Genomic DNA, 27502 nt, shown 5'->3' with positions numbered 1-27502 from the left:
GACAACTACGCAGAGTTGTAACGAGTCACTGATTTTTGTGACTCGAGTCGAGTCATTTTAAAGAAGTGACTCGAGTTGAGTCGAGTCATTAGGTCCAAAGGTCGAGTCGAGTCGAGTCGAGTCAAACATTTAGCTCGAGTCAATTCGAGTCGCGAATATTTGAACACTATATACCAACATTTATAAAAGGAGGCCATAAGTTTAGCCAGCGTTCGAATCCAAGAGCTTTATAAGAAATCGCCCAAAGCCAACGATGAAACAGCGAATTAGAAATTTGTTTAAAAATCTGGTTCCTAGATAGCATTTTGTGCGTTCTAGAACCATGAGGTGGGAGTCTGTGACACGTTATATGTGTACATGACTGCTATTCGCAAATCGAAGTGAGCACAAATTTTGCACCATAAGTCATAGCAAATACTTTTCGCAAAGTTGTGCTTTTATTTTTGAGACTCGAGTCTTATTAGCATTCGCTCGAGTCGAGTCGAGTCTTTTGATGAGGGACTCGAGTCCAGTCGAGTCATTAGCACGCAGTGACTCGAGTCGAGTCAAGTCATTTACCCTTAGGGACTCGAGTCGAGTCGAGTCACTAAAAATTGTGACTCAAGTCGGACTCGAGTCGAGTCATTGACTCAAGTCATTACAACTCTGCAACTACGCATGCATATTGCCATGGTGCTATCCTCAAAGCAACGCAAGTTATTTCTTCTAGCATTAGTGGGCACTAGCCTTTATAGCTTAGTGAGCAACTGAGCAAGTTGGCCGCCAGGTGCTTTCTATTGTTGCTTACTAGAGTTGTTACTCGTTCTGTGTCCTTTCTCTATGGTCATCCCAAGCTTACTTCTCAACACAGCTAGACTAGGTCAGAGTCTCAGTCATAGAATCAGAGTAGACAATCGTTTACAAGGAAATTATTTAAAACAGGCTATTTCAAACAGCACAGCGTCAGCATGTACAAGAATGGTTCAATGTTGCATTCTTTTGCACTGGCATTCTTGTCATCAAGACATCACTACATTATCATTGAGGCAACAGCTAAAACAGTCTGTTCAGAATATCAATGTAGCAGCCGACAACTCAAAACCTTGTAATTATTATTCCAATGCCTTTTCAGAATGCTAATAATTTATTACATGGTCCTAACAGGGACTTTATTCTACTTGTGCAAAAAAAGGTTATACGCCAAGTCAATTTTTGGGCTCTCAATGGAAGGACATTGGCTGGCAGTATCATGAAAGCATGTACATGTATGTTGGAGCTGCTTTGCTTAAAGTGCCTTACAGGAAATCTACAAGACGTTTGTGTTATTGGGCAGACTAAACTTTTTTGTTTTAATTGGCGATTTATAAGTGCATTTTAGTTTTGTTTATAAGTGTGGAAAAAAGTATCGGTAGGTTTCTCACATAAAGGCCTAAGTAGACATTTTATAAAGCGATTGTCCACCACTTTATTAAGACACACACACTTGTATTGTGAAAGACAAAATAATACCCATTCTGTAATACATCTGGAGGTATCTCAACTTAAAGCAGAAGTATAACATATATAGACATTTTATATAGCCATTGTCTTCCGCCTTGACAATTACATATAGCATTAAAATTCCTCTAGCTCGCCTACCAACTCGGAAATAATAATTAAAAAAAAAACGTTTTGTGAAAAAATCCTTAAGAAAACATTTTTGTGGGATGGTTAAAAAATCTGAAATTTCATTGGAAAAGTTTTAAAAATCTGATTTCAGATTAAAATCTGAAAAGTTTCATCTCTGACATTTTACCAATGGCGTCCTCAAGCCAAAGGGGGGAGACATGTCTTGCCCCTTCCCCAGTACGCCTTTTTTGGCATGTATCGATCCTTTCATGAAACAGCATTTGTTTAGCTGCGTGGATGGAGGTGTAAGTGCCAGTCGGATTCTAGGGTGTCATGAAAACGGCACCAATAAAGACAACAAAAGCAACAACAATGTCCATGTCTAGACGCGACAACGAGTGAATGACCAAAGACCCGACAAAGAAAGCGCCCGCTGATTGGTCAAAATCTAGAAGTCAAGATGTGGCTGTCTTGCATAATTCATCAGCGAATCTGCTCAAATATAATATATAACATAGATTAGTCGAATTCTGGGTGGTCAGGAAAACAGCACCAATAAAGACAACAAAAGCAACAACAACATCCAACAGCTAAAGCTAAAGTCAAAATCAAAAGTAAAGAAACACCATGAAATCTTGAGACCATGTTCTTATGAGACACTTCAAATGTATCTACTAACCACATGTTGGAACTTTTAAATTTCTTGACCTTCGCGGCATGTCCATGGATACTGGCGGCGTGCATTACCACAGTAGAGTAATTGGCCTTCTTTGCCAAGAGTTCGTAAAACTTTGGCCCCCAGGGGAAAATGTTTGTGTCGAGCGGTTGAACGTTGACATGAACAGGTTGATCTGCTCGAAGAAGAAAGTTCATCTGGTCCTGATCCGCCAATAGTCTTCCTATTTTATCATTGTGTTTTATGGCATTAATCCAAGTGTTAACAAACAGGACTGTCACGTTTGTTGGCTTGAAATAAACAAACCCGGCACAGTAGTGCGATTTTTCAGTTCGGTTTGGATAAGGGGATCTTGGATCGATCATAGACATGTCAAAGTCTCCCCGGAAGTAAGGAAAGGGATCTCGGAACCAAAACGTGTCGGCGTCGGTGAACAAAACTTCCAAGCCTTGCTCCAGTAAAGACAGAACATACTCCTGACGCTTATTGAAGAGTGCATAGTATGAGCGGCGACTGCTCCGCATAAGTTCCTCGCTCTGTGATTCTCCTGAGTTAGTCAACACCACATGCACTGCTGGGTCACCCTCGGCTCTTTCGCTCAGATACCGGTAACATTTCTGGTCTTCTGCAATGACGGTAGTATTCACACAGACTTTTGTTAGTTTGATACTTTTCAGCATGTTGAGAGTCATATCCATGAAGCCAAGGTTGGTTGTAGTCAACATGACGACACCAGACCTATTCCTGACGTCAGCTAAGCTGCAGTTAGACAGAGGCCCACGTTTCTCATTTCTTTGATGTGTACTTTTATCAGAAATCTTTGAGGTCAATGGTGCGTGAATGGTGTTATAGCCCCGAAAGAAATCTGCCAAAAGATATAAAAAGCGTTTGATCAAAATGATGATGCATGGTGTTCAGTTTCCAGTTACATTTAAGGATACAGTTATCATTAGAGTTGAGGTTATGGGGTAGAGGGCAATCAAGTTGAACAAAGAAATTGGCAGGAGCGGGATTTCAACCTCGACCTCTTAAATAGGAACATATAATGACGTGCGTACCGAAGACATATATATGCGAATTGGACAAAGTTGGCTATTGAATCACCAATTTGTGTTGTTACTTCATAGGGCACACTATTGGCCATGTAAATCTCCCATCAAAATATTGAAATAAAATGCAAGTCTGGTGAAATGATCACACAAAATGGTGATTTGATAGGCCAGTTTTTCCGTTCCGTATTTTAAGCATCCCTTTATACACATACATGTACCATTCCTGGTCCCTAAATACATGTATGCCTATATAAGGGAAATGAATCGGCTTGGAGAAAGTTGCCTGTTGAATCACCATTTTGCTTGGTTATTTTATCCTGCACATTATCGGCAATGTGCATTTCACATTGAATTACTGAGATGAAGATGCGTTGGTCTAGTGAATTTATCACACAAATTGGTGATCTAACTGAACAGGCCATTTTTGTACTATCCATATCAGTCTCCCTGTTGAGTGGACGGGCACAACCCGACCACTGTCTGGATTTGTTCTCATAAATCTTCTTTCTTTCTTTTTTTTCTGTACGGCACGTTTCCGCGGGTTTTCTTCTAAACCGTTTATGGTATGAACTGTAACTTTCAATATATATCGACCCTCATCCGAAGTGGTGCATATTACTCTGACGTCATGATTACGTCATCAGGTGTCAAATTACAAGTGATTTTATCTGAAAAAGTGACCAATTACTTTCACCTATAACTCTTGAACTAAACAATCAATGATGTTTGTATTCTGTAATCAGATAGACCATTAATCGCTAAACAGTTTTTGTAGTGTACGTGAACTCGATTGACCTTTACTTCCGGGTCTACTGGAAGGTCAAAGTTAGGTGAATTCAAAAGGAAGACGTTAGCCTGACATCAAAACAAAGCAGCATTTCTTCCGAACGGTTCACGGTATTATCACAAAACCTTGTGTGAACTTGTACCATGTTACGAAGATGTTGTACATTTTGTTACGTCATCATGACGTCATCAGGTATCAAATTACAAGCGATTTAAGGGCAAACTTTGACAAAATAGTTTGCGTTATATCTTTTGAACTAAATAGAGTATCGTGTTCGTTTTTTCGTGAGGTTGTAGACTATGCCGTGAGAAACATTTCGTGTTCCCGGACGCAAAACCGCTTGACCTTTGCTTCCGGTGTTACCGGAAGTGCAAATGAAAACTGAATATAACGCCAAAGCGGAAGCATTTTACTACAGACACATTTTATGAAAGTGTTTAGTGTGGAATGCCAGACACAAAAACAGTGTGATGACGTCATCATCCGAAAGGGCGCCCCCTAGCGGCACACAAAATATTGTTTCTTTTCTTTACCAGTTTACTTTTAAAACCATAGGTTCAAATTTTACCAAATCGACCCTTGATATTCTTTGATTAACCACAGATAACTTGGCAAGGTTTCAAATTCATGACGTCATCAGACCGGAAGGTACTTTTATGAGAATTTGCCAACGATCTATTTTAAATTTAATTCTATCATTTGATCCATATCGTATAGGCTTAAAGCCCAAATAACGATACCATTACAATGTTCACCTTTTGCTTCCAAAAACTGTGACGTCATCAAACCAGAAGTTTGGTGTTTTGAATACATACACTTATATTCTCCATATTTTCATACGTTATTTAACTTCACAATGAACATCCACTCTGAACTAAATCAGTATTCACTTCCCGTTTTTGACTAATGACGTTATACGTGATATATCATGGAATGATTACTGAAATTTAATTGATTGTCCTGGAAAGGATTTAATTTCCTGATACTTTGTTCTTACATAAAAATATTCATAACTTAACTGGACAGTGTTTCATGAAATAGTTGTCTACCCGACACTCTGCGTTTGTAATAGCAAACGCAAACCTCTAGTTTTATTTGTTTTGTTGAAATTAAATCATTAAAAATGTGTTCTTACATATGATACACACGATGAAGACGGCTGATTGCGTGAAGATCAGGATCTTAAAATACTACCCTTGTTGGCCATCATGCGAAATCTGAAATGATGAATGGAAATGAACTTGCAGTATTGGTCATTAGTAAGGCAGTGTGCTGGAACCAGTGGCGGCACCTGACTCTAAAAAAAAAAAAAATGGGGGGGGGGGAGGGCAATCGGAGGGCAAGGAAATGCTTTTGGGGGAAGTCAAAATAAAATCTGATGATATCCAAAATCTAAGGGAAAGGTAAGGAAGAGCCCAATAACCATGACAACTAAAAGCCTGTGTACGTGCGAGCGTACCCATTGTCAATGGTCTGGAAATAAGCCACTACAGCTACTTAGAAGTGTAGTCGTTTTTATGAATGAGAAGTGTATCAACCTGCAGAATGGTGTAGGCCTGTAAAGTACAAAAGTATAACAAATGTACATGTACAAAGAAGTTGGCTGCACACCGAATGGAACTAAACTTGCAGTAGGCCTACTGATTATAGTGGATAACAGTGTATTGGGACCAGTGGCGGCACTTGTTTTTGGGGGGGGGGAACAATTTGAGGTTTTTTTGGCAGCAAAGAAAATAAACATAATTAATCTATTTATAGATAAAAAGTGTGAGGGGGGCAAGGAAACAACTTCCGGGGGAGACACATTTCTTGCCCCCCCCCCCCCCCCCCCCCCCCCCCCGGTTCTCTAATCCTATTTAGAAAATTGGGTCACCAAATGAACAGCGCCCTCAGGCTTACATTTTCTCTTTAAGTTAGTCTACGGTGGCTGATTTCCGCCGAAGATACATTTTTCATTATATCGTCTTGTAACGCAGTTATACAGCGTTATAATGGGCTGGGTGTTATATTAACGCCCTTAATCATGTTAATTTACTGCATTATTTCAGGCATTTTATTGCGGGAATTAATTTAGGGCGTTATAACGTCGTATAGTAGGGCGTTGTAATGATTAGGGCGTCATAACGCCATAACAGGGCGTTTTATAATATAACGTTATTCTTGGCGGAAATCAGCCATGTCACTTGTCAGCCACCTTATTAATTAATCTTGCGCAAACTGCAAAATAAGTTGCAATCAAATAGCTTGAGTAACTCCAGCTGACATGCTCATATTCATTTTCACGTGCTACATGCATGACATGTGAATGAATCATGTCAGCTGGAGTTACTCAAGCTATGCATGCATACCTCAGAATTGAAATTTTCGTTTTTCGATAACGTTAATTTTGATGGTTGATGATCCCTCTACCGTGCACATGACTGATTAGGCCTATGTAACCAGGTCGGGTTGCAGTACTTACTTTTCCCCGACTGGTTCCTTACTCCAGCATTATTTCATAACTTTTGTAATAGCGTGTTTGTGTCGATTCACATGTGAGCAGCCATTGCAATCATGCTTTTTGCCTAGGGCCCTCTCGCGGCCAACTAAACTATTTTTTTTACAGCGCGCGCCGCCTAGAATTTTGCTCAACTATGCGATGGGCGTAGCGAGCATGCGAGTTTTGCATTCCACCGCGCTTTGTTTAAGAGGAATAGTTGACATTCCGGGCGTTTCGGTATATTTTTCTTGTAGGGCTAGGTCCAAAATATTGTTGATTCCGTTCCAACTCTGCTTTGGGTTGACATCTATCTGCCTGGTTCTGCTCCTGCTTTGCGACCAGCATTTACAGCGAGCATTGCACACTCCACTTTTTCTGCAAGTTTGGGTGCGGCTCCCCGATAGCAGCAATATAATTTTATATCCGGCGTTGCCGGCATTGCATTTTACAATATTGTTGCTGCTTCTACATCGATTTTAACATCGGACACGGAGTAGGCATGAGCGTAGACCATCCCAAGTGATACCATCCTTGGAGTGACAGTTCACCACCCTATTGTCCCTTTTTGACTGTCGTTTTTATAGACCCAACAGAGTTCTGTTTTTATATACTCACCAAAGTTCCTAATATAATTCTTTTTGTATATACTGTACTTGATCATTTGTATATAAAATTATTGTCTCAAATTTGTATTATAAATAAAACATTTCATATTATTGAGACTACAGAAAACATTCGCTCTACCCAAATCATTTTTTTTTAGTGAAACCCCTCGGTTAAAAGGAGAGTGCCACATTTGTAACTAATAAATTCCGCTCTCCCCGGTTACACCTACATGATGTGATAATGACTGATAATGTTTGCGAAGTGCAGTGGAAATAGTCTCGTACTGATCATCAAATAATTTGTATGCGCTTCATGTGATTAAAATCACGCCCTCTTGTGGTGGCAAGATTGAGTCATTAATCGCGCCATGTTATATTGATGACGTACGCGACAACAACAACCACAGATTATCGGTTCAGCGCACAGAATTCCAATCATTTGTATTCATATTTTATCACAAAGCAAGGAAACCGAGGAAACGTGGTAAAAAGTGCGGACCCATTGCGTTGATAGATATTTTTCGGATTCCGAGATCAACACAACAGACCATCAGTGGCAAGTAATATTAATAAAGTATTGTCTGATTGTTGTGCCCATTCTTGAAAATCACGCATTCTCGAGAATGGGCATGCACATTCTTGAGAATGTGCAACTGGATCCTTGCTCAATCTTGGCAAAAAATAACTCTTCCAGATTGAGCGCACATTCTTGAAAATGCGCGACAAGATAACGGTCTTGTCGATGCCGAGCACCGGCTGCGCTTGGCAAGTCTAGCTGAATCCTCGTTCACTGATTCTCAATAATTATACTGTTGCAACGCAAGGCGCTGAAAAGTAGAGTGGATATGATAAGTAAAGGCGTATTGATATGGGGGGGGGGGACACCGGGAAAATATAAGAGACATAATAATACTAGTGCAAAGAATTCTGATTTTTGGGATAATAAAAGCGGGGGGGGGGGGGGGGGGGGCTGTAAGAATGAAGAATGTGAAGAATGAGAATGAATACTGCGACATCCCATAGTGCTAATGCTATTTCCCATTTAAATTGCCACCAATTTATTGTTCCCATCCCACCATAACGTCGCAGAGCTGGATTCTATCTAGTCAAAAGAGCAATTTTGGCAGCTTCTGGACATCGTTTTTTTTCGTGGCACGCATATGATACATGCAGGACTTGTAACTTGTCTAGCCTAAACAAAGCACTTCCCAGACTAGTTCCCAGTTCTCCGTTATTACAAAACTTCCCATAGTGGGCAGAAAAAAAGCAATAATAACAGGTTTAATTTTATTCAAATTATCGTAGTTATACGAGTACAGAAGCATAGCACATTTTCTTTCCTCTTTATATGAATTGTGTCCCTTTTAACCGCTATACAATTCATTTAACATAATTACGTCGTGCAATGTTTGTTAAGATTGGGCAAAATTCATAAATTGTGCACGTGATATTCCCACCCAATCTTAAGAATGAGCGCTCATTCTTAAGAACGCGTGCTCGTTCTTAAGAATGGGCGCTCATTCTTAAGAATGCGCGCCCATTCTCGAGAATGTGCATGCCCATTCTCGAGAATGCGTGATTTTCAAGAATGGGCACAACAGTATGAACTTAGGCCTAGGCCTACTTGATTTCAGTATGAACTTAGTCCGAGTAACTTGGACCCAACTTATCGCCTTTTTAACTTTCGGACATGGTCTGGCGATAGTGGGGTCCAAGCTAATACTGCGAGCTGGACAACACAATTCTGTCACTGTCCCAAAAACATCAAAAACCAACATTTTCCAACAAAAACATTAGATTTCACCCTGAAAACGGCCTCCAAATTACTAAATACGCCACCTGAGGTACAACTACAAGTAGACATATCGATAAGTAAGATAGTTGTACTGAAGTTCACTTACGATCCGGATGAAAAGTGAAATTTCCCGTTCACTTCCGAGAGCTCCCCTTACGCCCTCGCGGTCTTGAACACGTTTAATTTCCGACTCATGTTAATGTTTAATGTTTGAACGACGCGATTTGGTCTTCATGCCCAGCGTATATTCGATGGTCCCCGTAAAGACCAAATCGCGTCGTTCAAACATTAACGAGTCGGAAATTTAACGTGTTCAAGATCGCGAGGGGAGCTCTCGGAATTGAACAGGAAATTTCACTTTTCATCCGGATCGTATATACTTCAGTTCAACTATCTTAATTATTGATGTCTACTTGTACTTCAGGTGGCGTATTTTGTAATTTTAAAATTATTTTTGGTGAAGAACTGCTAATTGGAAGGGCATAGAAATTTCAACAAATTCAATATTTGTTGCTTGGTTCAAAGCTGAATTTGTTGAACTTGCTTATAAAGAAGGGGTCTTTTCCCACTAACTGGGGCGCTAGAACTCCTTTTTGACATTTGGGACGTTAGCCTGTCATTCTGGCGTCCCACTAAGGAAGAATTCTCAATGTTTCAATTTCCAAAGTTCACCACAAAAGTTGCCAAAACTCACTCAAAATACTTTATAAAAATACTTTTGAAAGCACCTACTGGCTTGTCCACATGTCACAAATCCATGTGATTCAATATTTGAACCATAATAAAACTTCATGTGGAAATCTTGTGAAAAATGTTAGTGTCATGAAATAAAGTCTGAAAATACATTCACAAAAAGTGGTTCACTTTTGTGTGAGTACACTAGTTTCCTGTCCCTACCTTGTCTGATTGAACTGGAGATTTATGACAGTGGCTGTTTTATAACGCACAATAATTTCAATTCCCTTGAAAAAGTCATAAATTAAAATCGGGTTTATGTAGTAATCTCACTAAATAATATACATGTATGCGTTGTGTTCTACTAGCTGAAACATAACAATGTTAAATTTGGAACTATCTGTTATCTAGATTTGATTTTGAGTGTCAGTGAAACCGGAAAATTTGGGAAAATTCATGGATGTGTCATGAGGTTTCAGTATTAACAGGATTAGCCAACATAAAAATGTGTCTTTTATTTTGGTTTTTACTGCAGAACATATATTATTAAATGAAAGTGATTTCAACAAGTGACAAAGCCTGTGACCTGAAGCAATTCAACATCACACGGTACTTAGTCAGCAGCAACTAACGACAGCAACTCACATTCTGCTGCAAGCAGCAAGAGACTCTGCAGCTTTTTTTGAACCTCTATGCACCACAGCTAATTGAACAATGAAAATTGACATCCATAATCACATTCTGCCTGAGAGGTGGCCCGACCTTAAAGAGGTGAGTACTGTTGGCACATGTTGTCTCAGTTATTTCTCTTTGTCAAATACAATCGAGGCCCTCCTCCAACCAATCTCCCTAACAAACAAGATACAGCTAGCGTTGTTCTCGTTCCCAGAGGATTGATTAAGAGTTCTACCAAGCACTTTATGAAACTGTTCTGTCAGTGTTTCCTGTTGAATATTTATGGTCATCTGAAGAGTGGTATGACATACATGTAGGGCTGGGACAGAGATCTGGCTGCCTGATAACATACGCAACCAAGAAATGGCAGCTACATGTACCTTGTCCCATTTTTCAGTTTTATAACCAGAAACCATCTTGTCTGATGCAAAGACAACCTTTCTGAGAGGGCAACTACATTTTATTGATTGCTTCTTGTTTAAAATGTATACAAGCTGCAAGAGAAACTTCAATTTCTCATCAATCCAGTTGCTTACAGGTTCCATTAGAAGCCATTTGGTGGTTTAATATTTGAATTTAGCAATCTTAGGGGCAGTGTGTGCCACTGTGCCGAAACAAATGGACCAACTTAAGTATGATCATGGAGGAATAAGAACTTCCTCCATTGTATGATACACTATATGTTTTGTACCTGCAGCCCAGTAACACAGATAATCTTATTGTTCATTTGTCTTGTGTAGCGATATGGTTATGGTGGTTGGATCCAGATGTACCCACACTGTGAGGGCAAATCACGCATGATGAGAGATGGTAAACTGTTCCGCATCATTGAGCACAATTGTTACAACCCTGAAGAGAGGTTACGAGAAATGGATGCCACAGGTAAAAAAGAACTTTTTTATACAAGGTGTTGTGTGTTATTACAGGATTATACTGATCATGCACTGCTATTAAGCGGGCCATTCTGTGTATTGGGTCATCTAGAGCTTTGCATTTCTGTGAATGATAAAGTAGCCTGAAACTATTACCCCACAGGTTCTACTTGTACATGTATGTACAATTGTTAGGATATTGCTGGCAGTACCTTTGCAGATATCTCATCAGACATGAATAAATTTTAAAATGCTTCATTTTTGTGTCGCCTAAACAAAGTTTTGGGAGACACTAACCAGTCCTAAATTCTGTATGACCGTATGACCATGGACCTGCATGTATGTTAAAGTTTTGGTTCAGTTTTTAGAAAATGTATAAGTTCTACGTGCTTTCTTGGATTTTGATGAAACTTGGATGTAGTGACCCTTGGGTGGAAAGACACAATTCTTCATCGGATTACTGAGGTCAAAGGTCATGTAGGGGTCATTAGAGGTCATTGTTCAAACACAGAATTTGATGGATTTTAATCAGGGGTGTGATTTGTCCGGATTTTTCCGGATTTCCGAATTTTAGTCAAACATCTGCGGAATTTTATGCGGATTCCGGATTTTGAACGTTTTCTGTTTCTGTAATATCGCCCGAAAACTTTTGGCAAAATATCGGCCCTAATTTACGATAATTATCGGCCCTAATTTACTGATAGACATCAATGCAGTGTGGGCAGTGGAGTACTTGAGCACCAGACTAAAAATAATTCTCAATAGGTTTGCCCCTTGTGTTTGTATATCGCGTGTGGATGTGCGTGTATTGTGCATGTATTGTGCAGTGACGATCATGAGCTAGCAATTCGCAAACACATTGGTGTCCATATTGCCGCGATGAGACCCATCAGCAGTGCGAGATTTTGATGAAGGAATTTAAAAATATGGCTGGAAGAACTGGTAATAAAGTGTCACTGTGGATGGAAATCAGTTTGAGCTGCAGTACATGTAGTGCTTTGAAAAATAGCCACCACCAACACAAAAATGTTTTTGGAGACCTGGGAGTTTATGGTAAGATTAGTAACTTAGCACCGTTGATATTTTGTTGAATCGTTTCTTTCTCTCTGCAAAAGTGCAAACATGCAAAAGTAATAACATCACACACAGAAAAAGACATTATTGAATCAATCACGTATGGATTATATTATTTAATGACCAGACATGTTTTTCCTCATTTTTCCCCCATTTGTTTTCTTTACTGAAGCGACAAAATTTGCAAACATTACACTACAGAAATTACGGTACATAAAATGTACATGCCCTATATACGGACATACATGCATTACATGCTAATACATGTACCTGGTACATCTATACATCATTACATGTAAATGTACAATAATACATGTACATGTATACATGTCAACCGAAGTTCGTGGAATTTTCATTTTTGTCCAATCTCACCCCTGTTTAATGTCACCTGGATGGAGTGATCCTTGGGTGGATCCGAAATTGGATGTCAAGGTCATCTAGGGGTCATTTGAGGTCTTTGTTTAAAAATACACAAAATTTGACTTTTTTAAGAACACAAAACATGGGGATAGACCTTGGAATAAGTCGACGCTTGTTATCCGCGGATCACTTGTTTTAAATTCATTTGTTTTTCTTCCATTGATGTCATCCACCAGTTTCAGTAATTGTCCGGCACTGCAGCAGTGCAGCTTGTATGCACTTCACCAGTGTTTTCCCACTTTACTCTGTTTCTGTTGAGATGCAGGGCTAGCAACAAATTCTCATTTGATGTGAGATTCGCATGAAAGGGGCATTCTTCCTTTTCACACACTTGAAACTTATACATTGTAGCCTGCAGGAAACCTGCATGCGCATAGAGCAACGTTCCCACGAGGAAACACCTGGCATTCCCGGGCTGTTCCCGGCGGGAACAGCACATGTTCCAGCCGGGAACGGCACATGTTCCCAATTGGAACAGGCGATGTTGCCGGTGTTCCCTGTTGGGACGTTCCAGGCGCTCCGACTTTTGAGACATTCCCTACAATGCAAACATTTTTCCTCCAAACTGATTTATTCAATAACTTATTATCTTCTTGGCTAAAAAATAGAAGGCAGATCGGATTGGATGCAAGACCAAATTGTTTTTCATGCCAACAGGAAAAGTCTTTATTCCCAAACCTAACCGGCCTTTTCTCTATGACCAGTTAAAAAGTGTTCTATTTTTTTAAATATCTCTTTTGAAATATCTTGCCAACAGGTGTTACAGTGCAGGCGTTGTCCACAGTGCCAGTGATGTTCAGCTACTGGGCTAAACCGGAAGATACTCTCGATCTCTGTCACATTTTGAATGACGATTTGGCTAAAACCATCCAGAAATACCCCAAACGCTTTGTTGGCTTGGGAACGCTCCCCATGCAGGCACCGGAACTAGCAGTGCAAGAATTGAAGAGATGCCGAAAGGTATAATTATGGGCTTCCTGGCTTCGTGCTAAAATAGTTTCCATATCAACCATATGATTTGCTGAGAATTTGACAAGCCTCTATGTAAGTTTTTCGCCACACTTGCTTACTACAGGGAACATCAGCAAATACTAGAAATCACAGTTTCATAAAGTTAGTTTAGGTCGGACCTTTGATTAAAACAGATTAAGCAAAGAAACTGGTTAGAAGAAAAGGTGTGTATGTGTGTTCACAAGTTGATGACCGCAAATGTGTGTGTGTGTTCACGAGTTGCTTGACTGCAAGACAGGCGGTAAAGCCCCCTCCCCTGCATAGCGAGCGAGGGAAAGCCTCGTCTCAGATATCGGGCAAAAATGTCAGAGTCCACTTACATCCGTGCTATAACATAGTCATTAACCCTTACCCAACTGGACCCTCCAACGCATGCCATTATGTGCCTTAAGAAAATGGCATATGTTTTTTGCACGGCCCTCCAATATCTGCCATGTCATTTCAAGGGTAACTGGACAGGCACTCCAATACATGCCACAGAGAACAATGAGAGTCCTCTGATAACAAAGTGAGTGCCCCCAGCTGGTCAGTATCAGGCACCCTCCAGGGCCTCCAACTCCTGCCAATTGGAGCCTTCACTGTTAAGACAAACTATCTGCCAATAAACTGCAGCTGGAGGGCATTGGCATAACCAACTGACATGCAGTAAACTACCCTCAGAGAGTAAGGGTTAACGACACTGTAAATATTGCTGATTGGTCATGATCTCCTTTGTGTAGGAGCTGGGCTTCCCTGGTGTGCAGATTGGCTCCCACATCAATGATTGGAACTTGGATGCTCCTGAACTACAGCAAGTCTTTGCAGTAAGCACGATTATTACTTTTTTACAATTATTAATATTTTTCCTAACAAAATCCATTTTTGTCCACTTAGGGCACGGATCCTACACAGAAGGATGAACGACTGTTCTAAGCTCTAGTACAAAATGCACTTTTTACGGATTTACCTTAATTGGTTGGATGCGTGATAACGAGCCTTAATATCCATTGGCATGTTAATCACAAACAGCTGGCGCCCTACATGAAATCTCGTTAAAACCCGACAGATCTTGCGACGGTCCTTGGGCACATTGCAATAAAAAGATTGTTACATAAGTCACTGTTTTGAGTTGGGTACAGTACATAATTTCTTAAGGCTGTAAAAAGGCAAACATATGTGATTTTCAAGGTCAGAACATATGTTTCATCGTTTTGGAAGACTTTTATTTCAACACTTGGACATCGCGAATGTTCCACGTGTGCCATTTTGTTTGGGTTACGCATGACATCTGAAACGGAAATATTCATAAAAGTTTAAGCAAAACCACTCTTTGGGAAAGATCTACTTGCTTCAAAATTGTTAAAATTGCAGTTTTTATCGTCATTTTAAAAAAGGTCAAATGTGACAGTTTTTTCGATGAGTTTTTCTAGTTTATTTCATATAACAATTGGCTTTATTGATACGAAATGCCGCTTTTTCCCAGTTGGTGGAATTGTTTGGTTTTTGGGGTTTTTTTTACAGATTGTGTGTGTACGAAAACAAGTGTTTGTTGGAATTCAGGTTTTTATTTTTTTTCTATGTTTATCCATATGTTTTTATGAATATTTTATTCCTCGTTTGTTTTCTATAAGTTTCACGCTGAGAACACTGTTTACCCAAATCTCGTTTTTAATTAGGCTTTTATCAACAAGTTTTCGGAAGATGTGGTCTTGAATCGAAAAAAACAGACAGACATTTCATAGTTCATTTTAAAGCTAAGGATATGGTGCTAAAGATATGGTGCTCGGCGATAACATAGTTCTGTAGTTATCACTGATAGAATTCAATAATAAAGGCCAAAAATATTAAAAATCAGACTGGACAACAGCCTCAAAACCGACAATGATAATGATAATTAGCTGGCTTGACAGAATTCGACACCCGATTGAAAGCAGAGCCTTGCAAATTTGATAGCAGTCGCGTGCAGTGAAGCAGTTAAGCAGTCTGGGTCTTTGTTGACAAGTATTCATGGTATTCCCAGTTGTATGGGCCGTTATCACTCATCTAACCAAGAGTTTGGCCGAGTTGTTCATCTTTCTGTGCAGGATCCGTGCTTAGTGTAAGCCCGTTTTTGATCATTGGTAGGATGCACAATTAAAGACCAATTATGATTGAAAAGCATGAATGAAGACTCTTACTTCAGTTTGGACACCTTATAAAGACTATTTAACTGTTTAACTTGTGAAATTGAATTTGAAAAATCTTTCCACCCTCTGTGCATTGACAGTGCTTTAAGAAGTATGAATTTTGATCATTTTTGGCCCGAGAAATGATAGTGTACTCCTGCTAGAGACTTTTACTTTCGAACTTCATCTCCAAACAAAGACAAACTGTGATGATAGAAAATGAGTGTTATCTCAGGCTATAACTTCTAAGGGACAAAAATGTACATGTATTTTTCTTCTTTTTTTATTAGGCTGCTGAGGAGTATGACTGTGCCATCTTTGTCCATCCATGGGACATGGAGCTTGGTGGTCGTATGGCTAAATACTGGTTACCCTGGCTGGTTGGTATGCCAGCAGAAACAGCCACGGCAATGTGCTCAATGATCTTTGGGGGAGTCTTGGAACGTTTCCCAAAGCTGAAGGTCTGCTTTGCACACGGAGGTGGGTTTGCAAATCGGACTTGGTTTTCATTTACATGTATATTGAAGGCATTTGCCTCAGGGACTAATTTATTATGGTAATGGGGGCAATGAAACCCAAATATTTTGTGTGGAATTTTTCATGTAATTAAACAGAAGATGGAAATATAGTTTGCACATGATACCCATCTCACTGCTTGTCAACCTTTCAAAGTACCCCCGCCCTCCTCCCAGCCTAAACCTGTAATTCATACTGAACTTTTCAAAGGTGGTGGTTTCCCGTTCACCATCGGCCGCATTGAGCATGGCTTCAATGTCCGTCCAGATCTTTGTGCTGTTGAGAATAATGTCAACCCACGCAAATACATCGGTCGTATCTACACTGACTCCTTGGTTCATGATGAGAAGGCACTCCAGTTTCTTGTGGCTACAATGGGAGAGGTAACTTCCAACTGTTTAACCATTATTCATAAATACCTAACACAGTTTACGCATTCCTATTGGTCGAGAGCCCGTCACGTGGCGGGTCTTTAACGGATGATAAAGACATGGCTTGCTGGTCTTAAACACTTTTCCAGTGTCACATGAAATTCGGACTCCCATGAAATCCAACTCCTTTTAACGTTTCATTGGTTGAACGTTCACCTTTCTCACGTATGCATGCGCAATACAACCAGTGAATCAGTATTTCATAGTCCGAAATTCACACTACACCAGCCCAGCTGCGTTTTGCATGACATCGCGCAGTACGCGCAGTGCGCACGCCAATGTCCTTATAAGGTAATGAGTTGTGGAGGGACATTCCATATTATAGTCACAGGGGTGTTTCGTAAAACATGAAGTAAAATTGTTGAACAAAATGGTTGGCAACGTCTAGTTTTTGCCTTTTTTGATTTTTGGACTGAAAAGATTCGTTTTTTTGACCGAAAAGGTATTTATGAATGGGAATAAATGTGTGTTCGTTCGGTATTAAACACTCTGTTTAAGACCGGTGGGAGTCTGGATGGGTGATAATTACCCATCCAGACTCCCATTGGTCTTAAACAGAGTGTTATAATGCCTCCCAAACACACATTTATTCCCTTTAGCAGGAATGATTCAGTTCGTGTAGGGGAGAGGCAGAGACGGAGTATGTACAGTCGGCTCCCGTTATAGCAAAAACGGCTAGAACGAAATTCCGGTTATTACAAACAAACACCTTCGGTCCCGGCAAAATTGTGCACATGTCTATGGGGAAAATTTCGCTTAAGACGAAAACGGACAGTACGAAATTCCTGTTAAAGCGAAAGGTTTTGGCGACCCGGTTGCGTAAAAATGCATTGTTAGTGACACATTTATAACGAAAGATAATCCTGGCTCACGGCTTTTTTCGTTAATTTGAAAGCAGTACAATGTATTAGTAATCAGCAGGTGTCTGTCTTGTGTGAGTAGTTTCATGTTGCCGACGTAGATGTATTCAGATGGAGGTGCTAATCGGTTTGCCGGCGCACAGTCAATTTAATCTCGCGCTGCGGTTAGGCCTGTCATCGCAGTGTTGCAAAGACGCGTGCCAGTCACCCGAGCCACTTGCACATCGCCATTGTGCCATTAATCAAAGACGTACTTCTACCTTTGTGAATGGGCTTTCCCAATTTGTACCTAATTCTGCCGGTTAACAACAAAGGCCCATCATCAAAGTGTTCCGATGACGAGTGCCAGTCACCCGCACCACTTGAATGGGCTTTTCCAATTTGTACCTAATTCTGCCGGCTTGCATTAATGAAAGGGAAACAAAAGCTCAGATTGGTCCAGCGTAATTACGATGTCTTTTGTCATCGAGTCGGGCAGATATTGGATATAAGGGGTGTAGAATATGACAAGCGATCGTACTTCTGAGCTGACTACTGATACTTCTGAGCTGACTACTGATACATCATGACTTCGATCAAGGTTAAGCGTAAGGGGCTGTCCCTCACAACAAAAATGGAAATCATCAAAGCTACTGAAGCAGGACGCTACTGAGGAGGAGCCGCCAACGGAGGAACAACGGCCAAGAAATGTCACCGACTGCCTGAGCCTAATGCACCAGGTTCGGGACTATCTCTGCAGCCAGCCCGACATGGACGACGATGTCTACGATCACGCCGCTGCAATCCTGCAGTACCTCTCCAGTAGGCAGCAAGACAAGATGTCACAGCGGAAGATAACGGACTTCTTCAAGGTGTAACATCACCTTCCAGATAAATCAAACCAAACGGCTCTTTTCAGAGCCACCACATTTTCAAAAAAGAGATTTGAATCCCGACTCAAATAAAAATAGTGAACCCCCACCCTATTACCCGGAGCAAATAAAAATAATCCCCCTCCCCCAAATAGAACCCCTTATAAAAAATTGGAAATTAAATAAAACATAACTTACCCTCTCCCTCCCCGGCACAGATTTGATTTGATTTAAAAAAAAAATCTTAAAATTAATGTGGCCTGACGTTGCGAACTTAGCAAGTTCTTCTTCAGAGGCTAAAACAGCCTTTGTTTTAGCCTCTGAAGAAGAACTTGCTAAGTTCGCAACGTCAGGCCACATTCATTTTAAGATTTATATATTTCAGGTCCATCCAGTCAGTAAGCAGTTTGCAGCAGTTTTACTTTTTTTCATGTTAAAAAAAAAATGTAAGGTTAAACAAAAATTACAAAGCACCCCATTACAAATCCAAAATAAAATAAACAATCTTAGACTATCCCAAAATTCTCCAAAACCTAATTTCATTCAAAATTATTCACGACCTCCCGTAAATTACTCCCCCCTCCCCAAAAAACAAATTTCTTAAATTATTTATTAAATTATAATCAAAACTTTGCCAAAATTGTCTTATTAAAAAACTTATTCATTTGAGCACCAGCACAAAATACGTTAAGCTATTTCGTAACTTTTAAAAAAGGAACCTGCTGGGACGATAAGAAACTGATCACGATAAGTAACTGATCACCATCAACGCTGGACATTATGCATACATATGCAAAGCTATGAATAAATGAACTGGTGCACGCCAATGAGCTCATCCGCTTGCGTGACGTTGAAATCGTCAGACGTTAATATCCAATCACGATGTAAGATTATGACATCATCACTCATTAGGACACTGACTCATGAGGGTGCTCTACCAATTTGTAAAATCTACTCAGATCACGGACGGACCGGAAAATCTGGAACGTAAATGACAAAGGTTTCTCGGCCATGTGCTTGAAAACACTTATCACATTGTCACATTGAAATCTGCAAGACGAAAGAACAATACAATTTAAGTGTGACACAATTTGTGCTGGAGAGATTACTTACTTTGAACATCGAAGTGATCCAGGTCATCCGCCGTTGACTTCTTCCTCATCGATGATCAAGCAATGAAACGTCAGATCTTCGTAATGTTTATTTTATTTTCGTTTTGTACATTAAACATTTTTTTTTTCACTTGACACAATGATACATTTTAAACATTATTTTTTATTTGACAAATCACATCATAGAGAGCATGTTCTTAATTGCTTTCAAACAGAAAAAGTCATTGGGAACATTACGTACGTTCACAAGCGTGCACAATAGGGCCAATTCAAGGTGAACAATGGACGGGAAACATTGTATCGGATATTACGAAATTCGGATACAACGAACATTTTGGCCGGTCCCGTGGTTTTCGCTATAACGGGAGCCGACTGTATTGTTTTGGGTTGATAATCTGGTGATTCTCTCAACCATACCATTTGCCATTTCCCAGGCTAGGAACACTAGTAGTGCTCCTAGCATGATGACTTAGGTCCCCAGCGAGACATTTATGGGATTCGTTGCTTGGCAATTCCGTAAATTTGGACGTACATGTCAGACACTTTAATGAGCTGCTGTTGGAAAAGTGAATGTGATACATCACTAGTAATGTGACATCTAATGAGTAGAAAACAATTACAGACCAAACTAGGGTACCAACACCTTAACGACCTTGTATATGTACATCATGTGGTCAGACGTATGTTGGATTTTATGGAATTGCCCTGCTTTTAACTAGTCTTTCAGGTTCAAATTCTGCTTCAGTCAATTTTCTTTTTGGGGGTCAACCTGTAACATGTAATTAATTTGTTAATTGACCTGCACAACATGTACAGTCAGGATAAGCTAACCTTTCAGTGTTTTTGTTTAGAGATCGGATGCAGGATGACCCAATTTTTTATTAATTGAAAATAGGTTTGTTTCAAATTGTTCTTTTCTTGGATTCAAACTTGCTACATAGTGAAAATCAGGCCAAGGTGTAGTCTGGTCTTGGCTCAGTTATCAGACCAATTGACATGATTCATTTGTCCTATTTGTAGAACCACGTCTTGCTTGGAAGTGACTACCCATTTCCACTCGGTGAGCACCATCCAGGGAAACTCATTGAATCTGTCCAGGACTTCACTCCAGAACTCAAGGTGAGAGGAGATACACCTATCAGACTTGGGATAAATATGACAGGCACCAAAATGACATGCAAAAGACCCCAAAATACTGTCCAGCAATAAAATATTTAATATTTTTCCAAGCTCATCTTTTCAAAAATTTTAACTGATAACAGTATTAAAAGGGGACAAATCCTGGATTCATATTCACAAAATAGTTAAGCAAGGACAGTCAATATGTTTTAGCAGTTACAAAGTACAAATTAAATTGGGAGATAAAAGTAATGCTGATATTATTGTACTGTATGAATAGACCAATCCACGAGGCCCCACCTGTCAGTGTCTCTCCTGGCTAATGAACTGAGCAAGGTGGTTAAAACTCCAATTGATGATTGACAAAATGTACGCAGTCTGCAAACTGAAAGGAATGCAGCACTCACAAAAATGCGCAATGATTCCATCTACACATGCAAATTGTGAGTTCTTGATACATAGAGGTCAAGGAAAACGCTCATAAATTGCATAAAATGAAAAAAATTTGACTAATATTTCCTTTATTGCAAATCGTCACAGCCAGGTGGTGATATTGGCAAAATTGAGCAGGGGAAACACTGCCACCCACTGCATACCGTATGTGGGCAACAATACGTCCGCCTCTCTACATGCTCTAATGCCACACTACATGTTCTAGCTGCGCGCCTCATATGCACATATGCAGGCATGTCAGACGTTTGAGCACATGCCAGACATTACTGAGCTTTGAGGACATTGCCATCAGCATCCCTTACAAAGATTGGAGAAGGGCATATGCTCCACATGAATGCCTACTGGGATTGCTGACCATGGATTTTTAGTAGTGTATATATACACCCAGCATAACAACTACAGTAAACTCCGGCTAAACCGACATCGTACAACTCGTCAAATTGCTCAAGTTGGCCATCTGACTAAAGTCCCGATTGTCCGTAATGCATTTCCATTGCATTTTTTATTTCTAATTCGGCTTTTATAAGTCGCCATTTGGCTCAAGTCTTCATGTTACTCTCGGTCCCCTTTCCATAAAGAGCATTACAAAATCCTTTGTGTAAGTTTGCATTCAACAAATCACGCATTGGCATTGACTTCCTGTACTGCGTTTGGCATGAAGTGTCGGGTGAAAAGTGGTTTGGCACGGCCGTGATCACTGCATGCATCGGTGTCGAAAAAGGGTGTCCTACTGCATACATCGCATATGCATCGTGAGCATATCAATACCAGTACCCCCTCTAGTCTGTATGCATGCAATCTGTCCATTTTGGGAGGTCGTCTTATTGAATGACTACTGCTGCAGTCAATGCGTGCGTGGTATATACCGGACCACGCACGTATTTAATTCGTTACTGTGTATGTACACATGTATCGTGGTCTCCACTATAAATACCCCAAACGTTATGATACAATTCGAGAATTAATTTGCTGGATTCAACTCAAGCATTGAAGGGAATATACATCATTTGCTTTTGCTGTAATTTTCAGAAATGGATGGAATTGGGGGGTTGGAAATATATACCAAATATAGTTATACTGACTTTTTTGAGGTTTTGGGTTCGAAAATGCTATAAAAACCCCCAAAAAACGATCATTTTCCTGTAGTCTGGTTCCCTGACTCCATATAAGAAGAAACAGAGCAGTTTACATACATTGGGGAATTGTAAGGTCAGGGAACCAGTCTAGCTGGCTCGTACCCGTTCATAGGTTTGTAATCGATTGCAAACAAGTGCGATGGTCAATTGGGGCCAGTATTTGGAAAAGAAGCCAGTTGTTTCCAACGCTGATCGGCCGATCAGCGTTGGAAATTGATACAAAAATACCTCTTTTCTTGAAAATGACAGTATACCAGGTGCCATGATTTTACAGGATGCTTTACACTGTCGTTCACTAACAGTCCAGCAAGGTATTTCAAAATGATTTAGTAGTTTTATTTTTTGATGTTTGCAAATGTTGTATTTTCCCTTTAAGGAGATAAACCAGGGTAAATAGAAGCCAATTAGTGCAGTGAATCATGTGCGCAAAAAGGCCATTCATGTAAGTCGGCAAAATGACGACTTGCAGCAGATTTCGGCATTCGTGTAAGTCGTCACAAATTTTCAGGTCCCAAGAGTGCTGACTTAACCGGACTTTACTGTACATGTAAATCAAGTCGTCTTCATGGAATGAGCATAGAAACTCATTTTCAACATTTCAGACCAAGCTTAAATGAATTGCCTTGCCTTGCTTTGCCTTGTAGGATGCTTTACTGGCTGGAAATGCACTAGAGTTTCTTGGCTTGGAGAGGTCACAATATGAGCCTGATGATGGCCCCTCAGCTATGGCGTCAGCGTCCTGCACCAGCAAGGATTGTTCAGTCACTGCAATGGAGACAGAACCCTCAGCAAAGAAACAGAAACTGGAAGCCTGAAAAGGATCTGAAAGAAACAGCCCCGACAAGAATGAGGCTATTTTACCTTCGAAAGAAACGTTTGAAGCAATTTGAACAATGACCCCTACATGACCTTTGACCTCAGTAATCCAATGTAGAATTGTGTCTTCCCAGGATAAAGAGACCTTATATCAGGTTTCCTTCACCATGCATCAGTGGCCATCTGTGCCATGTTTCAGGACTTGATATCAATTTGCACACCATGTGATTGGGATTAAACAAAAGAGAAAAGAGCCTGACTGAGTTTTGAAAGTATTGTTTTTGCTGTATATAAATGTAAATATTACAAAGAAATAACATTAGAGCATGTACATAGCTCATTGTAGGATGATTTTTTTTCTCTAGTGTCCTTTTGATTCCCAATATTTTGTGTGTGTTGAAATGAGTGATAAGCATGCTCTAATATGGGTCTATTTTGTTTGTTTGGTGAAGTTTGGAATTGACTTCAAGCTAAGGTCCTGCTGGAGGCATGCCAGTAGTGTACACCGAGTCACATGTTTTTGTGCAGAGTTTCATGTAACAGTTTTTTTTAAAGCTTTTACAAATTGACAGGGTATTTTTTCATAATACATTGTAATAGGGCATTATTATAAACTTACTATCTATTTCACTCAAAAAGGCATTTATGAAAAAAAATTAAGAATAAAGTTAACGTATTTGTGAGATGTCACTAATGGAAGCAGCCCATAGCTATGGTGAGTTAACTGTTTCTTTGTAAGCCAACCGTTCCAGGTTTCAATTGAGGATTATGCCTTGTTGATAGCTGGCAACAAATAGACGGGGAGAAAGAGAGGTACATGTTAATTGCAGAGCTTCAGATTGGTCCAAAGCCCCATCCTCTTTGTTGCCACTGACAATGTCAAAGTTGCAGAATAGACCATTATCTTCTTGTAGGCATTAGATTTTTTCCCATTGGAATCAATGTAACCAAAGCCAGGCTGGAAGGAAAAATAGTCTGAGTCCTTTTTGCACGAAAACATTATCATTCAGTACTGTTATTGGATGCAGGGAACATGACTGAAATGGTGGCAGCATGATAAGGTCTATTCTGAGTGCAGGTTTCATCAGTTTCTTCTATTGTGTTAGGAATTAGTTTATGACAAGAACAAAGTGTATTTCTTAAAACCAAACAGGAAGGCACTAAATAACCTATGTAGCGGTTTGCCTATTTTCCTTAGTCTGGTGGAAAAGTTTGTATATTCATGAGAAAAGAACTAGGACGTCACAGCATTATTAACTCAACTAGCTACATTAAAGCTGACGTCAAGCTGCCTCGGTAGCCTAGTGGATAGTGAGATGAGCCTATTAACAGAAAGATCTAGATGGTTTTTCAACTATTTTTCTTCTCCAAATTTATCTTTGGGATTATTTTAATAATCCGCTGCACAGGTTAGTGTTTAGTACCTTCCACATATATACATGTAACATGGTTTACTGAAGATGCTGCCACACATACATTGTACATCCTGCGCATGTGCACACCCATTTAATTTGAGATTGAACATGATGTGTACATGATACGTTGCTTCTAAGTTTGGAGGCTGGATTTCTATCTCAATTCACATTACATATTTTAGTTTACTCAAATTTCCTAACAACATACATGTACATTGATATGTAGAATGTAGTAATATTTATGCTTTGTGTACATACACATTCTGTTTGGTTGGTTAATGTCATTTTTGTCCGGATGGGTACATGAGGATGTTTACAGAATTGTGGTCGTTTTTTTTATAGATTGCCACGTGGTCCTTTTGTCATGTGGCTGTTTTGTTTTAATTTCACCTTTTGGAGTGTTACAAGGCAGACTAAATATTGTTCAGTTGCATGATTTATTTGCATGCATTTAAAAATTACATTCTGCCATTGTTTTCGAGGATGCATATTGATTTTAAACAGCTCAGGCGCCTCATTTCAAAGAGTTTCTGGATTGAAGATACTGTTGGCTACTAAACTCCATTGATGAAAAATGCTTTGCACAGCAATTTTTTGCACAAATAGCAGGCAACACACAACTTACTTGCAAGCACCTGACTAATTTGAAATAAGCAAAGTTGTCTTGTCAGCAACCTGACTGAAAGGAGATTTGTTGCAACCTGTGGATCATTGTACTGGAGGTGTCCCAGTGGCTGCAACTTGAATCCACTCGGTCAGATTGCTTCTTTGTCTGAAATTTATGTATTCAACAAAAATCTGACTGTTCCACTGGTTTTATTGAGAATTGTTTTTGGTATAGCTGCTTAGTACAGCCAGAGAGCCAGTCAGCTGGTATACAACTATTGAATGCTTCGAGTGGTGTAGTAAAACTAGCCTCCCGAGGTGATCCATGGACATTCTATTTTCCCGAGGCGAAGCCGAGGGAAAATAGAATGGTCCATGGATCACCGAGGGAGGCTAGTTTTACTTCATCATGAGATAAAGCATTCAATATTTGTTTTATAACACTTCACCCACAGATTCTGCTTGATTTTAATATTTTAAATTATTTAAATCTGAACACAGTTGAAATAAACTTCAATTTCAATACAAAATTGGTGGAAAATGTTTTTCTCTCTTCCAAACTACTCCTTCACGAAATGTATGAACGCAAGTCTGCGGCGCGCTCTCTTTGGAACAAAACACGCAACGCGCACACCAGCATCCATATGCACACAAATACCGCGCCGTGGAAATAGTACTTTGGTTGCTAATGGTATAGTACTTTGGTTGCTACGGGTAAAGTACTTTTGACCGTGCACAGAAAGATAGCAAAATTAGAAAGTAACATGTGACTCACTCTCGGCCAATCAAGACACAGAATCTGTGGGTGAGGTGTTATAATAAAATATAGTCACATTGTAACTGTAAATATGTTTGTTTGATTTATTGCTTTATTAAAACACTGAAAATGAAATAAATACAAGTTCTGGTAAAAAAAAAAAAAAAAGAGTTTTGCCACATAATTTTTGAGTCACTTTGCAAGACAAGTACCTATTGTTCATTTGACATGAGAGCAAATAGTTAGAGAAATCATCACATCTAATTGCACAATTTTGCATAGAATGAAATGCAGGTTGGTCAGTGATATTAAACCATTGCTATGACGTCACACTATTGTTAAAAGTCTGGATTCGGAACTACGAATCTGTTACGCTGGTCACAAAGTGTGGATTCGAAACGAAGAATCTTTAGTAAAGTGTGGATTCGGAATTACGAATCCACACTTTGAACACGTCGGACAATTGTTCTCCATAATGAGCATTAATAGGACCATATGCGTGAAAACTTTCCTTCCGAAATAACCAATGCATCTTCACTGTCAGATTCTCCGCCATCACTGCAAACCCTACTTTGAGTCGAAAGAAATCATCGTCGGAACTATCCATATGTCGACGGATGGAGCCGGGAAAAATGTTGCAACCTGACGCCACATATTTCTTCATAATATCATCTCAATGAAGGTCATTCATTGCAAAAATGATGATAAGACACGAATCTGGGACTGAGAAATATTTCCAAATTTGTTAGAAAATACATAGAAAATGTTCTTGACTCTCCATAGACTTTGTACACAATCGCAGAAGTGGCATCAGGTTGCAACATTTTTCCCCAAGTCTTTTCATATCCACTCACTGTTAATGCCAATACTTCTTTTGACACAATGGTTTTAAGTCGAAGAATACACTCGCAAGTGTGGATTCTTAAGTTACGAATTCACTCGTCGCTTCACGCCTCGTGAATTCTTAAATTACGAATCCACACTTTCTTGTGTATTCTCCTTAACGTATTACACTGAACAACAAGGGCAATCTCAACTTTTGGACTACTTTACTTGCAAGGACTGCAGTCAGTGTAATAACACTGCATTGGTGACTGATGACCAAGACAAATACATATTTTACTGAAAAAAAGGCTTCAGTTTACATTTTTGGCATAAACATTTACGCAATAGTTATAAGGGAATAAATGCTACTAACCCAAAGCCTCTAACGGCTACAATTTTGAAGCCAGAATATGAAGCCTCAATTTCTTTTTTGTTCAAATATGCATCTCGCTGGTAGCAGAATTAATGTCACTGCTTATCATAATTGCTTGTGGTATGACATAAAATCTGGGGCGTAGATCGGGGGGGGGGGGGGGGGGGGGGGGGGGGGGATGGGGGTATATACCCCCACACTTTTTGACCCCATCCCCCCACTTGTCGGCACAGATTTACGCCACTGAATAAAATTAGACTACAACATTTTTGCATTCATTATTTTTGCAAAAATCAAACACTTTCGATCTCAGGCTGTGCTCCGTGGTCATATATGGGTCGATGTGGCCGGCAGCCATAGGCGCCTTTACGTGCCAGCGG

The 27502-nt window shown here is 39.8% G+C and overlaps 2 protein-coding genes across 3 annotated transcripts; one reads left to right on the top strand and one right to left on the bottom strand.

Moving 5' to 3' along the window:
* Positions 1-1125: 1125 nt before the first annotated feature.
* LOC119719711 (UDP-D-xylose:L-fucose alpha-1,3-D-xylosyltransferase 1-like) lies at positions 1126-3737 on the bottom strand. The gene is made up of 2 exons (XM_038189209.1): positions 3599-3737; positions 1126-3128 (listed from the first exon to the last, which is right to left on the bottom strand). The coding sequence occupies exons 1-2, from the start codon at positions 3735-3737 to the stop codon at positions 2107-2109; spliced, it is 1161 nt and encodes a 386-aa protein (XP_038045137.1). The 3' UTR covers positions 1126-2106.
* Positions 3738-6798: 3061 nt separating this feature from the next.
* On the top strand, positions 6799-25127 carry LOC119719199 (2-amino-3-carboxymuconate-6-semialdehyde decarboxylase-like). 2 transcript variants are annotated; one of them, XM_038188560.1, is made up of 9 exons: positions 6799-6968; positions 10192-10427; positions 11072-11213; positions 13455-13657; positions 14428-14511; positions 16143-16332; positions 16579-16751; positions 20643-20741; positions 22975-25127. In XM_038188560.1, the coding sequence occupies exons 2-9, from the start codon at positions 10371-10373 to the stop codon at positions 23143-23145; spliced, it is 1119 nt and encodes a 372-aa protein (XP_038044488.1). In that variant the 5' UTR covers positions 6799-6968; positions 10192-10370; the 3' UTR covers positions 23146-25127. The 2 variants fall into 2 exon arrangements, with proteins under 2 accessions (XP_038044488.1, XP_038044487.1); XM_038188559.1 differs by lacking the exon at positions 6799-6968 and adding an exon at positions 7531-7746.
* Positions 25128-27502: the final 2375 nt, after the last annotated feature.

Source organism: Patiria miniata, unplaced genomic scaffold, assembly GCF_015706575.1.
Source record: "Patiria miniata isolate m_02_andy unplaced genomic scaffold, ASM1570657v1 HiC_scaffold_8, whole genome shotgun sequence".
Classification (NCBI taxonomy): domain Eukaryota; kingdom Metazoa; phylum Echinodermata; class Asteroidea; order Valvatida; family Asterinidae; genus Patiria; species Patiria miniata.
This window is presented reverse-complemented; position numbering and strand designations above follow the sequence as displayed.